At 45.8% G+C, this 23,049-nt stretch overlaps 1 protein-coding gene across 3 annotated transcripts in view; it reads left to right on the forward strand.

The window, feature by feature from the left end:
* Window positions 1-23,049, forward strand: part of CHUK (component of inhibitor of nuclear factor kappa B kinase complex) — a 39,879-nt gene that overhangs the window by 3,654 nt on the left and 13,176 nt on the right. For all 3 annotated transcript variants that reach the window (XM_074592490.1, XM_074592491.1, XM_074592489.1), the window contains 11 exons: window positions 2,533-2,602; window positions 6,163-6,251; window positions 6,938-7,027; window positions 7,643-7,767; window positions 9,254-9,361; window positions 10,909-11,044; window positions 14,223-14,417; window positions 14,803-14,905; window positions 17,833-17,956; window positions 19,978-20,129; window positions 21,145-21,206. In XM_074592490.1, coding sequence (XP_074448591.1) covers window positions 2,533-2,602; window positions 6,163-6,251; window positions 6,938-7,027; window positions 7,643-7,767; window positions 9,254-9,361; window positions 10,909-11,044; window positions 14,223-14,417; window positions 14,803-14,905; window positions 17,833-17,956; window positions 19,978-20,129; window positions 21,145-21,206 — 1,254 coding nt within the window. The remainder of the gene's footprint in view (window positions 1-2,532; window positions 2,603-6,162; window positions 6,252-6,937; window positions 7,028-7,642; window positions 7,768-9,253; window positions 9,362-10,908; window positions 11,045-14,222; window positions 14,418-14,802; window positions 14,906-17,832; window positions 17,957-19,977; window positions 20,130-21,144; window positions 21,207-23,049) is intronic.

A 23,049-nucleotide genomic window follows, 5' to 3' on the forward strand; every position in this document is an offset into this window, starting at 1 on the left:
TTTGAAGGTAAATAGGAGACCTTCGCCAAGAAATTTGGGGTTACATTGGCTCTACTTGCAATGCAGTACTTGATAATTTAATTTCTAATGAATCCTTAGATGCTGGGGCTGTTTACGAAGTAATATGCTTCATTTCATTTGATCACATGTAATGCTGTGTCCCTTAAAGAAGAGGAAAAAAAAAAGATGCATATTTTTTAATTTCTGATCCTGCTCTTCTTTAAACATTTCTCTTACACTCACTTGGCATCATTGGTGTTTTGCACCACTGTTAATTTCTCATTGCACATCTGCAATCTTCTATAAAGCCTGGAAAAGGATCTGCTTCTGTCTATGGACCGCACACGTTTTTATGCTTGTGCTCTTTCAGGGCGGTGTTGTGGGCTCTGAGCTTGATTTCTGACTTTGCCCTTCTCCTCCTTTCTTGTTCAGCACGTTGACCTAGAACTTAAGGAGTGAGATGCTTAAGTCTGGCTTCTCCACCATAGAGGCTTGACTGCTGGTTTTGCCTGAAGTGTGGGAAGCAGGCAAAGATGTGAGGGTACATCATGGGAGGGGTGGCTGTAGTGCAGAGGTGTACCTTGGTCATTTATAAAAACCTTCCATGTAGTGATGAAAAAAATCAGATCACATGTTGATTGGCATATGTGGGAAATTGCTGAAGCTACTTATTGACAGATCAGTAAGACAGTGATTAGGAGGGGGATTCCTCCAGTGATTCTACCATACTTTTTGCTAGGGGAGAGAAGTTCAGCGCAAGGGAGAGAAGAGATGAAGAAGCACTTTGGAGTGGAGGCAGGCTTGAGAGTTCAGGTCATGGTCCATCCAGTGATCCACAGCCAATGCTCTGCTTTTTAGCTCAGGATGAATGAGGTGGACGACCTAGGAGCCAGCGTGCTGAAGTGTCGAGCAGCTTCTTCTCATTGTGGGAGGGCGGTCAGAAAGGAGGCTATGTCCCAAGGCAGAGCTAGACAGCGATTGAGCACTCTGAGCAGAAGACGGTGATTTTTGTGGAGTGGGGCAGCCTGTGGCAATAGCACCCTTATTGGAGAACATGCACTTCGCTGGTTTTAAGGTGCCGGCCTGTGACGTGGGTGGCTGGTACTGTGCCTTGGACCCTGCAGGGCTCAGGCAGCGTTGGTGACTATGAAGGTGGCTGCACAGTGTTTGGCAGCCTCTTGCAGCAGGGGCCGATACCTGGGTTGCTTTTCCATAGCGTGGGGTATCACTTGACTAGACCACATGGAGAAAAACAGGCTATGTTACAGTCATAGAATCGTAGAACGGTTTGGGTTGAAAGGGATCTTACAGATCATCCAGTTCCAACCCCCTGCCCTGGGCAGGGACACCTCCCACTAGACCAGGCTGCTCCAAGCCCCATCCAGCCTGGCCTTGAACACCTCCAGGGATGGGGCAGCCACAGCTTCTCTGGGCAACCTGGGCCAGGGGCTCATTACCCTCAGAATGAAAATTTTCTTCCTAATGCCTAATCTAGATCTACTCTCTTTCAGTTTGAAGCCATTACCTGTCACTACATGCCCTTGTAAAAAGTCCCTCTCCAGCTTTCTTGTAGGCCCCCTTCAGATACTGGAAAGCTGCTATAAGGTCTCCCTGAAGCCTTGTCTTCTCCAGGCTGAACAACCCCACCTCTCTCAGCCTGTCCTCATAGGAGACGTCCTCCAGCCCTCTGATGATCTTCGTGGCCTCCTCTGGACCCGCTCCAACAGGTCCATGTCCTTGCAGTGATCTTCTCTTCTGTGGCTTGCACTGAATTTCAGGGTTAGTCTGTTGGTTTCCCTTCTCATTCTTTTGTCATTGACCGATGTTTGAAAGCCAGGGGCTTAGATGTGCATCCGTTCCTTTTGCTTTTTGTCACGCAGTTTATTTTCCTCACTGGAAAGTTGTTCTTCCAAGCAGCAGTCCTGCTCCAGGTAGATTTAGACTATATATACGGAATAAATTTTTTACAGTGAGGGTGATGAAACATTGGCACAGGTTGCCCAGAGAGGTGGTAGATGCCCCATCCCTGGAAACATTCATGGCCAGGTTGGATGGGGCTCTGAGCAACCCGATCTAGTTGAAGGTGTCCCTGCTCATTGCAGGGGAGGTTGACCTTTAAGGGTCCCTTTCAACCCAAATCCTTCTATGATTTGGAGTGTTCCCAAATCCCATCAACCCAAACTTCAGCAGATGAGAAATAAGCAAATTCCAGGAGCCTCAGGATCCCTGTTGCCTGCTGGCCCTGCTTGCACGTCTTGCCTGTTTGCTTTATGATGTCTTTCATGCTTTTGTGGTATTATTCTAAAAGCCCAAATCTTCTTTTCAACCCTATCTCTGTGCAATGAATTTTCATTTTGTCTGAGTTGTTTTCTTTTCCCCCCATGCTTTTATTTCACAAAGCAAACTACCTTATTCAACTAGTGTTATATTCGAGCTGCGCTGTTTTCTGTCCTGTCAGCAGGGGATGGAAGATGTTGTTCATGACTGCTAACTGTTGCACTGTGGGTCTAAACACCTTTTTCTTTACTGCAGTTGCTAAACAAACCAGAAAACTGCTGCGGACTTAAGGAAAGTCAAATACTTTCTCTGCTTAGCGACATCGGTATGTACTCTAATGCCTTCCTCCTGTCTTGTTTTTTGGTTTTTTTTGGGGGGGGGAGTTATTATGTGTAATGGCATTTTGATTTTTCAGTTGACCCTGAAAAGGGGACTAAGAAGAACAGGGTGTTAAATCCGATTTCTGTTCCAGTGGATGGACTTGGTATCCCCTGCTGATCCCAGAGACAAGAAGCTTGCACTAATGGCATGCTTGTGGAATGGCATTGGAAAAGCTGTATAGGGGTCAGTTTTATGTAGCTATGACCTTAACGTTTTGTTTTGTTAATGGTCATGGTTTCCTGTTCAAACCCTGTTTCTATTCATGGCTCTGGAGTTGCCAAACTGCATGTCACTTGAAGGAAAGTAATATTTACAAGCGAAGAAACAAAAACCAACATGAGAAATGCCAAAGCTGCCCTGTGGCTTCTCTGTGTAGGGTTTGCTTCATAGGAGGGAAATTCTGTTTGTTCAAGGTGACAGTACAGAGGAGATGATAAACCGGAGGGCATAGCAGAAGAGGAAGCCAACCATGCTGTGGCTAGTCCAGCAATCTTCTGCCTAATGATTTGCTCTCAACTGAGGGTTAATTAGGTAGGTGATCCCCAAATAAGTGTCTCTAAATGTTGAGAAGCTTCTTGTTTTGGAAGAGCATTTCTGTTGGTCTGCATTAGAGTTGTAGCTAGCAGAGTGATGGAGATCACTGTCTCCTTTACTCAGCACTGGGGAGCTACATCTGGATACAGTTGTCCACATCTGGCCCCAAATTCCAAAGGGACATGGAGGTCCTGGCAAGGCCTTGCAAAGGCTGCCCAGGGCCTGGAGCACTTGACCCACCAGCATATGGGCTTGTTGAGACGGGCCGCAGGGAGGCTGAGGAGGGCCTGTAGCCTGTGGCTACAGCAAGGGCACGTGCAAAGGTGATGGATGGAACGAAAGTGTACTTGGTGAGCAGCGTAACAAGGGGCACCAGCCCTGTGTTCCACCATGGGAGGCTGAAGCGCGAGGTTGGAGAAGAAACCTTTCCCACTAACACTCCTGTGATGTGCTGTGTGTGGTCCTAGGAAAGTCCCAAAGCAGCCTACAGGGCAGCAGAGTGATGACAAGGTGAGAATGAGCCAGACATCACCTTGTTCTGCAGTCAGAAGGTGTCTGATATAATGTGGATTTCAAATTCTGCAGTTTGGAAAGGGAGCAGACAGCAGATCTGTACAGGAGTAGCCCAAGGTGAGAGCACTGCTCATAAGGAACAAGTTAATTAGATACCTTTGGGTGCCTTCTTTAAAGCCATTTATTAAGGCTGTAGTAATCCATGGAAATCACTGTGTGACACAAACTTGATGGGTCTCCAGAAGCGTTTCATCAAATATTTCATTTTTAAAACTGTTGAGCTTTAGCTTGCTTGATGCCAAATCCATGACCACTGAGAGCAAGCACTGCGAGAAAATTAAAAGATGTGAGACTTGAAACTGGCCTTCCTGTCCATCACGAAGTGCCTGGCTTCTTGGACAGCCTGGAGAGAACAAATCATCTGATGGAGGGTTGTGCCTACACATGGTTTCTCTAGCAAGTAGGCTTTCCAGGAGAGCTCCTCAATAGAGCGTATGGGTTTCTTAGTTCTCTTAGAGACAGCCTGTCTCTACTTGTAGGAATGGAGCTGGTTTTGGCGTGAGAAAGCATTTTGGATATATTGGCCTGGGCTTCTGTTACTTTCAGTGCTCAGAGGGCTTGCAGTTGAGGTCCCGGAATCAAGTACAGCTCTGCATTCCTTCATCCTTGTTCCCCTTCCACCTGCAGAACAGGGTCTGTTGTCTTTGTAAGAAGTTGAACGTCTTTGGCATGTCTTTGGCAAAGACTTAACAATGCAGTGGAGAAGAAATGCAAGTTAGAAGCTGTTAATTATGTAAATGATTGGTAAATCAGGGAAGGTTGGGGACTTTCTCCCTGACGGAAGAAATTGTTTGAACTGTGGACAAGGCATGTTGGTTGAATGTTTCTCTTAAAATAATCCTGTAATGAATTTATAGTCATTGCTGGTTAGAAGTAGGGTTTACACAATGTGCAGTCAGAATAGGAAAATTTAAAATACCCCATGACGGAGGTGAGAAAATACCTGCCTTGGCCTTTCATGGGACCTTTGCTTTTATTTCCACTTGCAATCTCCAAGGTTGAAAAATAATGACTTAAAAAAACAAATCAAACAAATTTTGAAAGTCCCGTTTTGTCTGTGGCTACATCCTCTGGCAGGCATTTGCTTGATAATCTTTCATTTAGCAGCCAGTGCTGTTATTTGCGTAAATCTGTAGTGAATTTTTCCCTTACTGCCGGCAAGATTTCTCTTGTTTCTCCTTGCTGTTGTTAGTGGCTCCACAGTCCCCTCAAGGCAGTTCAAGTGTGGACCATCGCCACAAGGCAAAGTCCTGCTCTTTGTCTTTTCTTGGGCGCATGCTCCCATTCCTTCTCCTATTGCAGCCACTCTCGTACCCAGCTGAGGAGCAGGTTCTGTAAACCAGCCTGGCTAAAAATGGATTTTTATTTTTATTTTCTGTAGTAGTTTCCAGCTACCAAGTTTCCAGTAGTTTCCAGTCCCAAGATCAAGCTCATCATGCGGTGCCATAAAATGCTAGTGCTGCCATAAAATGCTTGTGCTGCCATAGAATTTGTGTCTGGGAAAGGAGAATTTGGGAACCTGTGTTCCATCTGGGGACAGCCCCCACATAGATTGGCTTAAAGCAATTGTGGAGTTTCATTTTTCACGGTGGGAGGGACAGAAGTGGTCCTCCTTTGAGTGCATTAGGCCCCCACCAGCAGAGGGGAAGCCTTGCATTTCTAAGTTCAAGTGTTGCTAATACTGACCTGGGTGTTGCTGGGGGCACCTCGGTCAGCTGCTCCACATGGTGTTAACTAGACCCTGACCAGGAATTATTTTTTTAACGCCAGCCACGCATCTGCTTCGTCGCAGCTGAACAGTCCCTTCCCTGATGGGCTGGTTTGTATTGTGGCGCTTTGGCAGACTAGAAGCTCTATCAGCCGCTATTTGGCAGTAGTTTTAGGTCAAAGGGAACCTCGACTTGTTTCATTTGCTTAATTAATTTCAGTGTTTCCTTTCATCAGCACCTTGCATGATGTGCTCACATATATAAATAGATCTTTTCGTTCTCCTCTGTTAATTTAGCAAGATCTTAGGCTAGAGGACATGCAGAGCTGTTTCAAGCTGCCTACACATTTTGGAGACCCGTTTTGCTTGTCTGTGCGCTGTGTTTCATTTTGTAACTACAGTTTGAGAAGAATTTGCCTGCCTTCTCCCTTGCCTGTAAGATGTGACTTGTGGTTATGCCACAAGGTCTAAACTCTGTAGCAACCCCCATTTCTGCAGAGCAGAGTAAAGGGAGCTAGTTCAGTTCTAGCATAAATCTGACAGATCTCTTAAGTCAATCGTTCTTAATGGTGCTTTAAAATGCAAATGTATTGATGTCAATCCCAATGTCAGAAATATTAGATTTTTATCATGTGTATCTTTAATCAATGTGAGTTTCTTTTCTATTAAATCAAATGTGTGTCTTTCAGGGTCTGGTATTCAGTATTTGCATGAAAACAGAATTATACACAGAGATTTAAAGCCTGAAAATATTGTTCTTCAGGATGAAGGTGGGAAGGTAAGTCAAGTGGCCTCTGTCAGTGGCGTTCCCACTGTCATTTCTGGAAGCTGTCATAAGCTTTGTCTTACCTGAGAGAAATAAAAGAGAACAAGTAGTTTGGGGCATTGAACTTGGCTGAAAGCTCAGCTGTGAATTCACTAAAAGTTTACATCTTCTTGAAGACACAATCCTGTTTTGCTTATTTTTAAATCCTTGTCATTAAAACCAAGCAACTTCTGCGTCTTTTCCAGAAGGAACAGAATCTGAACGATATAAGATTGTAGTGTATCCGTGTGTTTGTGGCTTTGAGGGCTGCATGTAAAATCAGGCTAGTTACGAGAGTCGGCCTGATGGATTTCTCAGTGAAAATTGTTTTATCTATTGTTACTCTTCAACAAATAGCTTTCAATTCCCAAATAAAAAGTTAGGTACTCCGCTTGGCCAAGGTGTAACCGGCAAGCTGCTTTAAATAAAGTCGAGTCTAAGTTGAGATAGGTGGACAACGCCAGCTTACATGGTGAAACCGCATGTTTTAACACCATGTAACATGTTGACGTTCGCTATGGACTTTCCCCAGAATTTCCATTCTGGCTTTTCTCTTCTTGAGTGTATGCTGTGGGTGTCACTGCACAGATTTTGGGTTGTTTGTTGTGGGTTTTTTGTCTGAATTTGCTTTTCTGATGAACTGTTTAAACTGTCTACAGATTGTTCACAAAATAATAGACCTGGGATACGCAAAGGATCTGGATCAAGGAAGTTTATGCACTTCATTTGTTGGAACATTACAATATTTGGTAAGACTTGGGTTTTTTTCATGTGTACAAGTGGTATCAACACATTTTATAGAATCACAGAAGTATTTGTGAGAAGAAACCTATGGAAGTCCCTTGTCCAGCCTCCCGCTTACAGCGGGACTGTCCCCAGCAATAGGTCAGGGCAGCCATGGCTTGGTCCAGCCAACCCCTGAAACCTCCAAAAATGGAGATCCCACACCTTCCTGGGGACTTGTCCCAAGGGTGTTCCCTCTCCAGGGAAAGAAGTGTTTCCTGGTGTCCAACCTGAACCTTCCAGGTGGTGATCTGGGGCCGTCGCCCCTCATTGCATCACCTGTGACTTCCAAGATGAGTTGGCCCTCACCATCCCCTCCATGCCTTCGTGCACCATGGTCGGGAGCCGCTCTCAGCCTGCCTCCCCACAGCCAGACCCAATAAGCCCAGCTCCCTCCCATCTCCTCCTGGGTTGGATGCTCCAGGCCACCATGGCAGCCCATCTCCACTGTGGGGCTGCATCAGGGTCCCCACGGTGCTCTGGAACTGGGGTCCACACCTAGATGCAGCTTTGTTTCTTCAGCAATGCAAGAAAATACATGAAGTACCACTTTCAAAGTGTCTTTTTATGATCCTTTTTAGGCTCCGGAACTCTTTGAGAATAAATCCTACTCAGTTACTGTTGATTACTGGAGCTTTGGAACGATGGTGTTTGAATGCATTGCAGGATTTAGACCTTTCTTACATAACCTACAGCCATTTACCTGGTAAGATGCTTATTCTGCGAGTGGTGATGGCAGGCAATAGAAATGGAGAAGAGAAGGCTCTGGGGAGACCTTAGACCCCCTTCCGTACTTAAAGGGGGCCTACAAGAAAGCTGGAGAGGGACTTTTTACAAGGGCATGTAGTGATAGGACAAGGCATGATGGCTTTGAACTGGAAGAGAGTAGATTTAGATTAGATATCAGGAAAAAAATCTTTACTGTGAGGGCAGTGAAACACCGGAACAGGTTGCCCAGAGAAGCTGTGGCTGCCCCATCCCTGGAGGTGTTCAAGGCCAGGCTGGATGGGGCTTTGAGCAACCTGGTCTAGTGGGAGGTGTCCCTGCCCAGGGCAGGGGATTGGAACTGGATGATCTCTAAGGTCCCTTCCAACCCAAACCATTCTGTGATTCTATGAATGACAGCTACTGCGTGTGGTGAGGTAACAGCGTGCACCAGAATGATCAATTTATTGGGTTTTAGGTGCTGAGGCTGGTGGTCTGCTAAGCTTTGGAGAAGCCGTTGATACTTTAGCAGCATGAGTAACAGTTTGATTGGCTATTTATATGTATTGTAGTACATGCGTATTACATTGTGTGGTAGCCTCTGGTCGTAATAATTCTTTCACAAGTGAAATTTGAATCAAAAAGCATAATTATAAACCAGTCTGTGTATTGGTATCAGAAAAAACGTAATGGGAAGTAGTCATGCAGTCCTTTTTTCACCTAGGCTTGGAGGATACTTATTTTTAGCAATAAATAACACACAGCAAGACAGAGCCTATTTTGTGTAGTAAACACATACTTATGTGTTTGTAAGTGACTTCACAAAAGTGAGGACTGAAAGACTTTAACCCGCTTACTCTTTCAGGGCTAGAAGAAGGGACAGAAATACGTAATTTTGTATTTCCACTTCTTACCTTGCAGTATCAGGAGTGTGTGTAAGCTTGGTTTTTAAAAGAGTAATTCTGCAACCGGAAAAAAAATATGAAGCCTGCTTTTCTGTTAGCATTGAAATAATACTGGGGAAAAGGTAAATTTGAGGTTTCCCTGGTCCAGGATCCAATAGCATGCTGTGTTTCTGGCACTTACTAGGTGCTTCCCTCGGATTGAGGTAAGGGCAGGGGTTTTGCCAAGATGACTCTTGCAAATCTTATCTGTCTCATGAATGTTTGTAGGCTCATTTTGTCATACAGGCTTGCTCTGTGGTCAGTGAATTGTTGTTACCTGTTGACCCTCTCGTTGGATGCTGTCCAGACCTCCTTGCAAGCAAGGGCAAAAATGTTTCCAGACAGAGTTAATTGCAAGGGCTTCCCTCTTCCACTTGGAGGTGTTCTGGGTGGATTGTTTGGAAATGTCGTCTTTGTCCTGAAAGACGAGTTTGTTTTCTAAAGCTGCTAGACTGTGGCACTTTTTGCTGCTGCCATAGGCCATTGGCCCTTTACTATAAAAGTAATATTGCTGGTATATCCACAAAGAATTTTATTTTCTAGGCATGAAAAAATCAAGAAGAAGGATCCAAAGCACATTTTTGCTTCCGAAGAGATGAATGGGGAAGTTCGCTTTAGTACCCATTTGCCACAGCCTCACAGCCTCTGTGGGTAAGTTTGTCCTTCTGGCTACATGTGATCATTTTTGGCTTGTCTTTTAAACTGAGGGATCTTCCTCCTTTATCTCAAATGCTGAGAGGTCCTACTTCTTTCTCCTAAGCAGTGTTTCAAACTCCTGGCAAGCTGCCATTTGCTGTTAAAGAATAGCCCGTAGGCACCCAGCTCTTTTCATTCTTTGGGCCCTCTCACCCTGCAGTTGGTGGGATGATGGCAGTTCACTGTGCAGTGTGAACTCTGTGACTGCTTTCCACCCGTTATTACAAGGCACTGAGTAACATCTCCCTGATAACTTGATGGTATTGAGTCTCATAAACCAGGTACTTGAGTTAGCTCCTCTGTGAAAGCAGAAGCGTCTCGTATTTGTGTTGGGAAATCTGCAGAGAGTCCAGTGGAGGTCACGAAGATGGTCAGAGCCTGTTGAATAGAGCATGCAAGGAGGGGCCCTTAAGTTGGGCTCCTTTGGTCTGGCAAAGAGCAGGCAAAGGGGGATCTAATTTTGTCTTCTACTATCTATTGGGGCATTACAGAGACAATAGGCTCTTCTTGGAGGGGCAAAGCAGAAGGATGAAAGGCAACACCATAAGTTACAACAAGGGAAATGAAATTTGGGCACAGGAAAAAGGTTTCCCCAAGCTAGTGATGCATTCCTGGGACAGGGCCCTGAGCAGTGGGGGATCTCCATCTGTGGGAACTGCCCAGACTTGCTTGGATGCAGTCCTGAGCAGCCTGCCGTAACTGTGCAATGTTGGGCCTGCAATGGGCTAGGGATCAGACCAAAGACCTCCAGGAGGGCCTTCAGCCTGAATTAACCAAGTCAGAAGTCGGACTGATCATTTGTCGCTTATTTAGCACTTATTTAGATGTGCCCAGCGGTGCAGCAGAATTCACGGCACTGGCAGATTTCTAGGAAAAGTACTGGAGTTGAGAATGAAATAAGTGGTTTTGTGCCAGTGCTTTGGGCTTTTTGCACTGTGTGCTGTCTTTAAAGACATTCTTGACAAAAAACTTACACGCTGCTTGTGTGGATAAATGTGGAGGAGAGCCTTCCAGGCGGCACTGCAGCACGGGGATGGTTATTCTGCAGACAAGGCTTTGAAAACTATTAAATTTCATGTGTATCACAGATGGGTTTTGGAGAAAAATGAACAAACAAACAAACAAACCAATTCTATCCCTTATCTATCTTGACATACCTTACTGATGTGTCAAGATGCATTTGACTCAGTGAATAGGAATCAGGAAGAGGGAGAAGTGTAATGCAAGGTCTGTTGGATGGGCGAGTGGTCCTGCAGAGGTCAGTGAAGACTGTTGTTATGGTGGAGATGCTCACTCTGCATGGTCTTTCCTCCCCTTGTGGGCTTTCGCCGCTGTCAGGATGAGCGACTGCAGCAAAATCAGTTCTTCACATGTGTTCAGCGGATGTTTGGTCTCTAACCAAAGAGTTGAAACCTTATTGCTGTTGTGAGACCCTAGTTTCCTAAGTAGACTAAATGTTGTAGAATATGTGCCTTCTCTTTCTTACGGCTCTTCTGTTTTAGTTTAATTGTAGAACCAATGGAAAATTGGTTGCAACTGATGCTGAATTGGGATCCGCAACAGAGGGGTGGAGGTTTAGATCCTGAGACCAGTCGTCCAAAGTGTTTCCTAATAATGGATCACATACTGAATTTGAAGGTAAGTGAGGGTTGTTACTGGCTTTAAAGGCCTGCTGAAAGCATATCAAAGGACAGAAAGTGTGTTCAGTGGAACAAAGCTATAATCCTGGCAACATCAAGCTGCAGGATCATAGAATCACAGAATGGCTTAGGTTGGAAGGGACCTTAAAGATCATCTAATTCCAGCCCCCTGCCATGGGCAGGGACACCTCCCACTAGACCAGGTTGCTCAAAGCCCCGTCCAGCCTGGCCTTGAGCACCTCCAGGGATGGGTCAGGTGCAGCTTCTCTGGGCAACCTGTTCCAGTGTCTCACGACCCTCAGAGTGAAAAATTTCTTCATTATCTCCGATCTAAATCTACCTTCCTTAATTTTAAAACCCTTCCCCCTCATCCTGTTGCTACGGTCCCTGATAAAGGGTCCCTCCCATCTTTCCTGTAGCCCCTTTAGGTATTGAAGGCCACTATGAGGTCTCCCCAGAGCCTTCTCTTCTCCAGGCTGAACAACCCCAGCTCCCTCAGCCTGTCTTCACAGGAGACATCCTCCACCCTCTGATGGTCTTCGTGGCCTCCTCTGGACCCACTCCAACAGGTCCATGTCATTGTACCATTGGGGGCCCCAGAGCTGGAGGCAGTGCTCCAGGTGGGATCTCACTAGGTGGAGTAGAGGGGCAGAATCACCTCCTTTGACCTGTTGGCCACACTGCTTTTGATGCAGCCCAGGATACGGTTGCTTTCTTGGCTGTGAGCACACATTGCCAGGTCATGTTGAGCTTCTCATCAGCCAGCACCCCCAAGTCCTTCTCCTCAGGGCTGTTCTCGAGCTGTACTCCTCCCAGACTGTATTTGTGCTTGAGGTTGCCCCTACCCGTGTGCAGGACCCTGTGCTTGGCTTGGTTGAACCTCATGAGGTTCACGTGGGCCCGCCTCTCCAGGCTGTCCAGGTCCCTCTGGATGGTATCCCGTCCCTCCAGAGTATGGACTACTTCACGCAGCTCAGTGTCGTTGGCAAACTTGCTGAGGGTGCACTTGATCCCACTGTCCATGTCGCCCACAAAGATGTTGAACAGCAGTCCCAGTACTGACCCCTGAACAATGCCACTCATCACTAGATTCCACTTGGGTTTTGAGCCGTTGACCGCAACTCTTTGAGTGCGACCATCCAGCCAGTTCCTTATCCACCGAGTGGTCCATCCATCAAATTCTTGTCTCTCCAATTTGCAGACCAGGATGTTGTGCAGGACAGTGTCAAATCCTTTGCATAAGGATCATGAGGAATGTTTTTCTTGGTATCAGGAAGTATGTACTGTCCAGTACATATCTGAAGGCAAAATATCACCAGCAATATCAATCTCTAGCTTTACACTTGGAGTAGAAAAATGACCCCATATTGCTGTCTGTCATCTCAGAAAGGACTCACCAAGATCAAGTAGTGGTTTAATATTTGATAATAACAGTTTTCCTGAACTCTGCTACTGATGCTGTGACCTCCAGGTTCACGTACTATAGTAGCACCTTTAGTAGAACAGAGATTACATTTACCTGACTCTTCCCCTTCATGTAATTACTGGAGCTTTGCTGGAGCAAGTCTAGCTGAGGCAAGCATGTGTAGAAGCCAGAGGATAATTTTGTCTCAGCTGGAAGGATTCCAAAGCAATTAAAGCCAGAAACACAAAATATTGTGCCCATAATTGGGGCTTGTTGAAATTTGTATATCATGGGGTGGTTTGGGTCTTACGGTCTCTGCCCAGGTATAGTAAAACTAGAGAGGGGGCATCTAGGTCCATGTCCAAGTGGAGGCCAGTGACAAGTGGAGTCCCTCAAGGATCAGTACTGGGACTGGTCTTGTTTAACACCTTTGTCAGCGACATGGACAGTGGCATAGAGTGCACCCTCAGCAAGTTCGCTGACAAAGCCAAGCTGTGTGGGGCAGCTGACATGCTGGAGGGAAGGGATGCCATCCAGAGGGACCTTGACAGACTGGAGAGGTGGGCCCGTGCCAACCTCATGAAGTTCAACAAGACCAAGTGCAAGGCCCTCCATCTGGGTTGGGGCAATCGCAAGCACCGATATAGGTTGGGCAGCGACTGGCTTGAGAACAGCCCTGAAGAAAAGGACTTGGGGGTGCTGGCAGACGAGAGGCTCCACATGAGCCGTCAGCGTGCACTAGCAGCCCAGAAAGCCAATCATATCCTGGGCTGCATCAGGAGAAACGTGGCCAGCAGGTCGAGGGAGGCGATTCTCCCCCTCTACTCCACTCTCGTGAGACGCCACCTGGAGTACTGCATCCAGTTCTGGAGCCCCTACTACAAGAGAGATATGGATGTGCTGGAGTGTGCCCAGAGAAGGGCCACGAGGATGATCAGAGGGCTGGAGCACCTCTGCTGTGGGGACAGACTGAGAGAGTTGGGGTTGTTCAGTCTGGAGAAAAGAAGGCTCCAAGGAGACCTTATAGTGGCCTACCAGTGTCTTAAGGGGGCCTACAAGAAAGCTGGGGAGGGACTTTTTGAGATGTTGGGTAATGGTAGGACTAGAGGGAATGGATTAAAACTAGAGATGGGTCGATTCAGACTGGATGTTAGGAAGAAGTTCTTCACCATGAGGGTGGTGAGGCACTGGCACAGGTTACCCAGAGAGGTGGTGGAAGCCCCATCCCTGGAAGTTTTTAAGGCCAGGCTGGATGGGGCTCTGAGCAACCTGATCTAGTGGGAGGTGTGCCTGCCCAGGGCAGGGGGGTTGGAACTAGATGATCTTTAAGGTCCCTTCCAACCCAAACCATTCTATGAAAGTGGGGAGAAGACAAGCAGTGTAATGTAACAGCTTTTTTGTATGGAGGGATTAAAGGAAATGGGACTCCCTTTCTTGGGAGCAGTTCTGGCCAGCATCAGAGAATATGAGGCTCGAGATGGCCTTTATCCTAGCTTGTCACCATTCTTTTGATGTAATTTAACTGCAGTGTGGATTGTGACAGTTATTAGTGTGTTTTATTGTAATTTTCTCTGACATTAAATTGTTAGAGGCCCGGGATTTGAGTTTTATTATGTGGGGCTTTACTCCTGAACTTGATTATTGTAGTTGTTGAAACTCAAATGGTGCTTTCAGTCTTAACGTGTTAATTGCTGCATACTGCCTCCCAGGCCTTCGTGTCCTTTGTCTTTGACAGCCAGTGACTTGTAACCAACTTGTACTCTTTTTACAGATAGTACACATCCTAAATATGACCTCTGCCAAGATTGTTTCGTTTCTCTTGCATCCTGAGGAAAGCCTTCATTCCTTTCAGATTCGGATTGAGTTTGAAACTGGAATAAGTACTGGAAATCAGGAGCTGCTGTTGGAAACAGGAATTTGCCTGGACCCTCGGAAACCTGCTTCCCAGTGTGTTATTGATGGCGTAGTAAGAATGATTCTGTTCATTTAATGTCTTTCACATTCTCAGGGAATTTAAAAATCTTAGGGAAGATAAATTGCCTTAATCTTCTCCCACTGGTGACAGTTTGCTTTGTAAGTATAGTAACTCTTAAGGTCTAGCATTATTTCCTTTATCAGGTAATGTAAGTAGACTTGTATAGTCATACTCTGTCTAAGTATTTAAATAAAATAACTTGCTAGCAAAGGGCGCTATGTTTCTGTGAGATTTATCAAAACCAGTTTTTTAAGGCGCCAGATAAGAAGAGTGTCTGACCACAATAATTAGTTCATGAAGTAACCAGAATGGTATGGGTTAGCGGGATCTATGTTTGGGATGTGTTCTCTTATGTTCTCTTTTCTTTTCTCACCAGAGAGGCTGGGATAGCTACATGGTCTATTTGTTTGACAAAAGCAAAACTGTCTATGATGGACCCTTTGCTTCTCGGAGTCTGTCTGACTGTGTAAATTACATTGGTAAGTATGCTGGAGGACAGCAGGGAACTGAAAGCGCTGCTTCTCATGTAATATGAAAGTGGATCTGCCTTACGAATCTCTATGTATTGTCTTGAATGGCATTCTCTCATTCAAAGAGGACCATTTAAGAACCTGGAGCAGCCTAAAAAAGTTTACATCTACAGCACTGTATCTCCATTTTTTGTAGATGTAACAGTTCAGAGAATTTATTGCCTGCCCTTTGGGAACTCTCCTATTGAGCAACTTAAGAATTCAATTACGATTTTTGTGCTTGTATTAAATTCTGGGCACTGAACAGCATCTACCCCACCTAAACACCTAAACCTAAACATTGCCCCACTGAAGCAGAACCACAAAGTGAATGAAGGCTTGGGAGGTAATACGTGCAACCTAATCTTGTAGCCTAGAGAGGGGAACTTTTGGTCTGTGCCTGCACATTCTCCTGGAAAGAGTCATAGAATGGTTTAGGTTGGAAGGAACCTTAAAGATCATCTAGTTCCAACCCCCCTGCCCTGGGCAGGGACACCTCCCACCAGACCAGGCTGCTCAAAGCCCCATCCAGCCTGGCCTTGAACATCTCCAGGAATGGGGCATCCGCAGCTTCTCTGGGCAACCTGTGCCAGTGCTTCACCACCCTCATGGTGAAAATTTTTTTCCTAATGTCTAATCCAATTTTCCCATCTTCCAGTTTGAAGCCCTTATGCCTCGTCATGGGGTCGCTACATGCCCTTGTAAAAAGTCCCTCTCCAGCTTTCTTGTAGGCCCCCTTCAGATACTGGAAAGCTGCTATAAGGTCTCCCCGGAGCCTTCACTTCTCCAGGCTGAACAACCCTAGCTCCCTCAGCCTGTCTTCACAGGAGACATCCTCCACCCTCTGATGATCTTCGTGGCCTCCTCTGGACCCACTCCAACAGGTCCATGTCATTGTACCATTGGGGGCCCCAGAGCTGGAGGCAGTGCTCCAGGTGGGATCTCACTAGGTGGAGTAGAGGGGCAGAATCACCTCCTTTGACCTGTTGGCCACACTGCTTTTGATGCAGCCCAGGATACGGTTGCTTTCTTGGCTGTGAGCACACATTGCCGGCTCATGTTGAGCTTCTGGTCCACCACTGAGCATCTCATCCACCAAGAAGCAGCTTCTCATCCACCAAGGAAGATTCTGACTGGGGGACTGTTATTTCATTTGCTGTGCTAAAGGGTGTCGCGCAACACACCCACAGAGTGTTGCAGTGCCATTGTGCCAGGAGATGTTTGCAGAACTTGAGTGATGGCCTGCATAGATATATCCTCTTTTAGCGCTTAGCATCTGAAGAAGTTGTGCGCATATCCCTTCTCTTCCTCCCCTCCTCCCTGTGCACAGGTACATACAGGGTTCAGCTCCTTGCAGTCCTGTCTCCTGAGATTGGGTGTTTTGGATGTTCATGAGCAGTTGCCCTCCTACAGCTCTCCTAGGCTTATGCTCCTGAACCCTGTATCAGCATCCTGAGGATACAGATTACCTTTTTGCCCTGTAATATCTGTGATAGTTGCATTTCACCTGTGATCCGTCTCCTGTGTCTCGCCTAAATGAAAGAACAGGCCCCTCATTTTGTGCTGCTGATCATTCAGGCCCTGTATGAGGAAATCCACCTTGTTCTGATCACAGAGCCAAGTCAGTTGCATGAGTTGCAGAACTGTTGTTATTTCCCTGTGGAGGTTATGGAGTAGGGCTGTTCTTCAGAGACACTTTGCAGAGGTTCAAAACCTTCAGTCTTGTACTATCTTCCCAACAGTTTTAAGCTCTAGTCATAGTGTGGCCAGAACTCCATAGCACTGATCCTACTTCTGGTCTCACCGAGCAGAGTCAAGTGTCTGAGAAGAGTCCAGGCCCCCTGCTTCGTCTTGAGTTGTTAGGAGTAAAGCCAGTCTGTTGCTGCATGGACACTGGTGAGATCTGCTCCCATTGGTCCCTCCTCATTCTGGTGCTGCTGCCTGGCCCTGACATCATCGGTATACTTACAGACCTTGCGTCAAAGCTGCTTCTCTGCTTACAGCTTCCCTTCCACGTCTCCTGAAATGACAGCAGTCATCTGCAGGACCTAATACACCTCTATGAAGATTTATGTATACCCAGTGTACCTGTAGGAAGGACCTTGTATACCTCAATGAAAGGAAAAATAGTGTCAAGGGACAGGAGACATCTACTGGGATACTGCATGTAAAGGAAATGCCTTGTGACATACAGTTCCTGTTAAATGGTGTTATTTTCTTTGGTCTGGCTCTGCAGAAGTTGTGCTGCTTTTCCCTCTCTCCTTTTATTGTCACTCACATTTCTGATTGGTTTTTTTCGGTGTGCTGGGCTATTTTATTCTGGTGAATCTTGTTGTGTGGCGTCATTGTGCTGAATCTCTTGGAGCTAAGGCTTGTTACGACATGTTTATTGATACCCCAATTTACTGATAGTTCCCCATCTCTATAGGGGAACACATGTAAGTCCTGCATCTTTTCCCCGTAAATATCTACATGAGGAATCTGGGAGGAAATGTTGATAAACGTAGCAGTTACATTGGCTTTGCTAGCTTGGGCAAGTGCTTTACGTAGAGGTTTGGATAAAAGCACTCCTGGATCCTGCCTTGTGCCGTATTTCATGCAGCGTGCCCTGTGTCTGCTAGTGTCAATAGGCCAAAGTGCTCCAAGAAATCAGTACTCTCGTAGCCGTGAGTTCAAATGTGAGCCTGACCAGTAGCAGGCTGTCAAATACCCGGCGAGCTGTAACGTGAAAAGCTTATACGCACTTAGGCAACATCACATAAAAGTTAAACAGATCTTAAGTGGCTTGATCCCTTAGTTTAGGCACCTGAAGCAAGTTAGCGATGTTGTAAGCGCTGAAGTCCTTTTCTAGAGTTGTCCTTTCATTTGTGTACAATTGTGTTTCTTCTTGTATTCAGTACAGGATAGTAAAATCCAACTGCCAATTCCTCAGCTGCGCAAGGTGTGGGCAGAAGCAGTTCACTACGTGATTGGGCTAAAAGAAGATTATAGCAGGCTTTTCCAGGGCCAGAGAGCTGCCATGTAAGTTGTTACTCCTTGTTAAGAAGATGCAGTATTATGCAAATACAGAGATTGTTTGCATGGGAATGTACATCTCAGGGAGCATTGGTTACCCGAAGTTTTACAGTACTTTGCTGTTCTGTACTTCTACATTATAAAACATATTTGGGCTGGGAAGTTATTCCTCCATGGGTATTTTACTGCATAGTGCCTGACACTGATAATACCGAAAAAATCATAAACCTTGAATATAGTCACAGACCAGATTCATAGAATGGATGAAGCTGGCAGGGACCTCTGGAGGTCATCCAGTTCAACCCCGCTGCTCCAGCAAGGTCCCCTAGAGCTGGTTGCCCATGACCGTGTTCAGATGGCTTTTAAGTATCTCCAAGGATAGAGACTCCAAAACCCCCTTGGGCAACCTGTGCCAGTGCTCGGTCACCCTCACAGTAAAAAAGTTCCCTAACGTTCAGAGGGAGTCTCCAGTGTTTCAATTTTTTGCCCATTGCCTGTGGTCCTGTCACTGGGTAATGCTGAACAGAGCCCCGCTCCATTTTCTATGCACCCTTCCTTCAGGTATTTTTACGTTTTGATCTCCAGTCAGTCTTCTGTTCTCCAGGCTGAGCGGTCCCAACTCTCTCAGCCTTACCTCAGAGGAGAGATGCTTCAGTCCCTTAAACACAGAATGGTAGGGGTCGAGATCATCCAGTCCAACCCCCCTGCCAAAGCAGGTTCATTTAGAGGAAGTTGCACAGGAACGTGTCCAGGCGGGTTTTGAATATCTCCAGAGAAGGAGACTCCACAACCTCTCTGGGCAGCTGTGCCAGGGCTCTGCCACCCTCAAAGAAGTTTTTCCTTGTGTTCACATTGAATTTCCTGTGTCTTCAGATGGAATTGTCCTGTCAGTGGGTACCACTGAAAAGAGTCTGGCCCCACCCTCTTGACACCCACCCTTTAGATATTGATAAGCATTGATGAGATCCCCTCTCAGTCTTCTCTTCGCCAGGCGCCAGGTCTCTCAGCCTTTCCTCATCAGGAAGGTGCTCCAATCCCGTGGTCATCTTGTAGCCCTTCACTGGACTCTCTCCAGTAGTTCCCTGTCTTCCTTGAATTGAAGAGCACAGAACTGGACACAGCACTCCAGATGTGGCCTCACCAAGGCAGAGTAGCAGGGGAGGATGACCTTCCTTGACCTGCTGGCCACGCTCTTTTTAATGCCCCCCGGGAGACCATTGGCCTTCTTGGCCACAAGGGCACATTGCTGCCTCATGGTCAACTTGTTGTCCACCAGGACTCCCAGGTCCCTCTCCACAGAGCTGCTTTCCAGCAGGTCAGCCCCCAACCTGTCCTGGCGCATGGGGTTGTTCCTTCCCAGGTGCAGCACCCTACGCTTGCCATTGTTGATCTTCATTAGGTTCCTCTCCACCCAACACTCTGGCCTGTCCAGGTCTCGCTGTATGGCGGCACAGCCTTCTGGTGTGTCATTAATAATCTTCACTGGCCTCTCTCCAGTATGTCCATGTCTCTGGTGCGCTGGGGAGCCCAGAACTGGACCCAGGTGTGGCCCCACCAGTGCTGAACACAAGGAGAGAATCACCTCCCTCGACCTGCTGGCAACATTCCTCCTAATGTAGCCCAGGATAGTCGTTTCACGAGGGGCGGAGTGAGTGGAACTGTTTGTTTTATTTGTAGGGTTTTGTCCTGTGACTGAGTCATATTTCTCAAGTGATAAAAAAGGTGCCAGCATTCACCAGGGGCAATGTGTGCTACAGTAAATGCTAAGAAATACTCTACGCTCCAAAGACTGTTTAACTGAGCTTGGCAAAAAATCTGTGAAATGAGGAAGGACTTTCTCTTTTGCTTTCTGAGGACCTGCAGCTTCTAAGGAAGCGAGATGGAGTCTATGACCCCACTGAGACTCCCAGTTTCAAGGATCTTACACCATTTTTTACTAGCTATATCTTTCTGTCAGGTAATGTGACAGCACTGGCCACATAAGTCCAGTTTTTCAACTAATGTGCTGCTCTTGTTTCATTTGTTAGGCTCAGTCTTCTTCGGTATAACGCCAACCTAATCAAAATGAAAAACAATATGGTGTCAGCATCTCAGCAGCTGAAAGCAAAGCTGGAATTCTTTCATCAAAGCATTCGCCTCGACCTGGAGAGATACAGTGACCAGATGGCTTACGGCATATGTACGTATTGTGTAATACTTGCGTGGGTGTCTTGTCTGATCTTGTAAAGGATCAGACCGGCTATGAAGGGTTGTGGGTAGAAAGAAGACAAACGCAGGAGCTGCCATCCTGTTCATTGGCATCTTTATGGGTATGTTTTATTTGGGGTAGGTGCAGGAGAAGAATTTGGCAGAAGGAAAGGCAGGAAAATTAAAAAAAAAAAAGGTTTTGGAGGCCTTCAGTGACACTGAAACAGGTGGTTCCCTGCTGAGAACACCAAGCTAAGAAAATTGGAGTATTAGTAGTACTGGTGATGTAAATGTTTGCTATTTATTCAGTCAGCGTCTGATTCATTTGTAATTGTCACTGGGCAGAAGGTGGAGGGCAGAGCTGCTGCCCTTGATGGACAGTGGACAGGCCACTAACCACCCTTGGAAAAGGAAACAGGCATGGTGACTGTAGAAACATAATTTTGAGCAGCGCAGAGGGAGTTATCTTGCTGCGTTTGATATTAGGAGGTAGCATGAACCAGGCTGAGAGACAAGGTGAAAAAGCACCAGCTACAGTTTTAATATCACAGAAATGTCTGGATCTTACAAATACTGTTCGGGGGAGAACAGTAAGATCTATGCATAGTTTGGATATATGGCTAAAACCCAAAACTTGAGTCAAAAATTATGACTGGGCTGAAGGGTGATGACGGAAAATGGAAAGACTCAGGGAACTGGTTCTAGTCAGTGTGTTTAATTGCAAGTGGCAGTTGTTGAGCTTAGTGGTGGAGTTTAAAGACTCAGGCTCATTTTAGGCTGGTGATTGCAAACAGTGAAATCCTACCAAACAGTTTGTATGTGAGCGTGGAGTTGTTAAGTTGCAACTTTGCTGTCTCTCTGTGATCTTTGGGACATAACTTTTTCTTGGAGATTCAGTGTCACACTCTTTGTGTTCAAATTCAACAGGAATGGATGTGTGTAAAGTTCGGGTCATGCTTTATTTTTGTGTCTATGTTTTTGTAAATTAACAACTCTTTTCTCTTAAGCTTCAGAAAAAATGCTCAAAGCCTGGAAGGAGATGCAAGAGAAGGCCTCTCAGTGTGCACAGGTAGGGGGATATTAAAGGAGCGTCACTATCTCTCTGCGAAGGATACCACGACAGGAACTTAGTGTCATACCTGACGCTGCTTTGTGCCTGCAGTGAGTTTCATATTCTGCCTGCTGTGGGAATGAGAATTATCATTGCAGATGCATTAAAAAAGAAACAGTCACTGGGTTGTATGAATCTAGTGATTTGAAGAAAACCAGCACAAATGTCACAACCCTCAGTTATCTGTATAGGCAAGCAGACTATAAAGACACGTTATTTATAGCCCAAAAGAAAGGATGTTGCTATAGCCAAGAGTCTTCCTGTTTGGATTTATTGCACACAACAATTTCCATTGCTAAAGTTGAAAATAATACCAGTCGCTTGTTACTGCAGTTTTGAAATGACTGCGTATTTCATTTAGGAGGACAGACATAAATTTCTGGTATTCTGCAAGAAAATACACAAATCAGTTTTTAATAAGTGTCGTCCTTAAGAAATTTAGAGCAGAGAGAGAGCCAGTTCTTACTCTGAGTAGTCCTAATAGTTGATGGGTGTTTTCACTTGTGATTTATGGACAATTGAGCTGGCATAATGGCTTTCTGTTTCTCAGAGAGTTAGTTCTGCGAGGAAGGCTAGTTGAAATGTATCTGCTGCTTAGAATTCTGATCTCTTGTCTTCTGGGAATGAGTATTTTAATTTTACCTCCACTGAAAATGAGGAGGAGATACAGGCCTTTCTGACAAAGAAAAATTCTGCCTGCAGTTCTGTTCAGACCTTTGTAGGTAAGGAATAACCGTTTAGCTGTGAAAACTAGGGACAGTTAGGATGATGGTAGTTTATTTAAAAGCTGTTTCTTCTTCTTGTCTACTGGATGTACTGAATAAAGCTTGGGAGGGGTGAGGTGTTCAGAGGGGAGCATTCAGAAGTGGGGGCATTCAGAAGGCATAATAATACAGAGTACAGTGATTAATATGTAAAGATCCCATACGCCATTAGAAACACAAGCAATAAATTACATTGCCTATTTTTTTTCCGCTGTGAAGGAATAGACTGGGTAGTTCAGGTTCTGGGATCCGTTAGCTATCTTCATCTAAGTCAAAAGGTTCTTGGAGCCTGGATTCTGCTTGCTCATATGATGGAGATAGGGCAATTGGCGTTCCCGTCTGAATTCCTCCCTGTTGTAGCTCTTTCAGTTTTGGGATCTTGTTGCTCCCTGTTAGGAAGCAACAGAGATAAAAGGGAGGCTGCTTCTAACAGAGTAACTCAAAGCTGTCACAGGCTGTTTCCAGAAAAACGGGAACCTCAACAAATACTTACTTTGCAGGCCATCAGAATTACGTTCTGTTTTCAGGCTGTGCACTCCATGTGTATAGTCACATCGTGTCCATTTATCAGGATGGAAAATATTTTACTCTGTAATACACGGTGGTATCTCAGTCTATCTAGCAGGTAGCTTAACTTCTGTGAACTCAGGAGTCACAGTTATGCTGTATGGTGAATCACAGTGCTCCAGATAAAGACGTTTCTTTTGACAACAGGGTTTATTTCATGTTTTTCTCACAAACTGACTCTCCTTTGACTGTGTGGCTTCTCGCTCCTTCTTTGTCTTCTTTTTTTATTCTTTACTTGCAAGACCTACAGACATCCCTTTCTGGCCAAGGGGTCACATCCCATTTATATAGCCTCCTACCAAGTACTTCTGCAGCTTCAGCAAGGGGTACATTCTGGAAAACGTTCAATTTGCAGGTCCTACATCCCCAGGTCAGAAAGGAAAAGCTGAAAATATCTCAAGATACTTTCTCAGGAAGGCAGATCTGTGCCCACAGTCCATGGCGCTAACGCCTATTACGGTGACCAGTGC

Source organism: Larus michahellis, chromosome 6, assembly GCF_964199755.1.
Source record: "Larus michahellis chromosome 6, bLarMic1.1, whole genome shotgun sequence".
Taxonomy (NCBI): Eukaryota; Metazoa; Chordata; class Aves; order Charadriiformes; family Laridae; genus Larus; species Larus michahellis.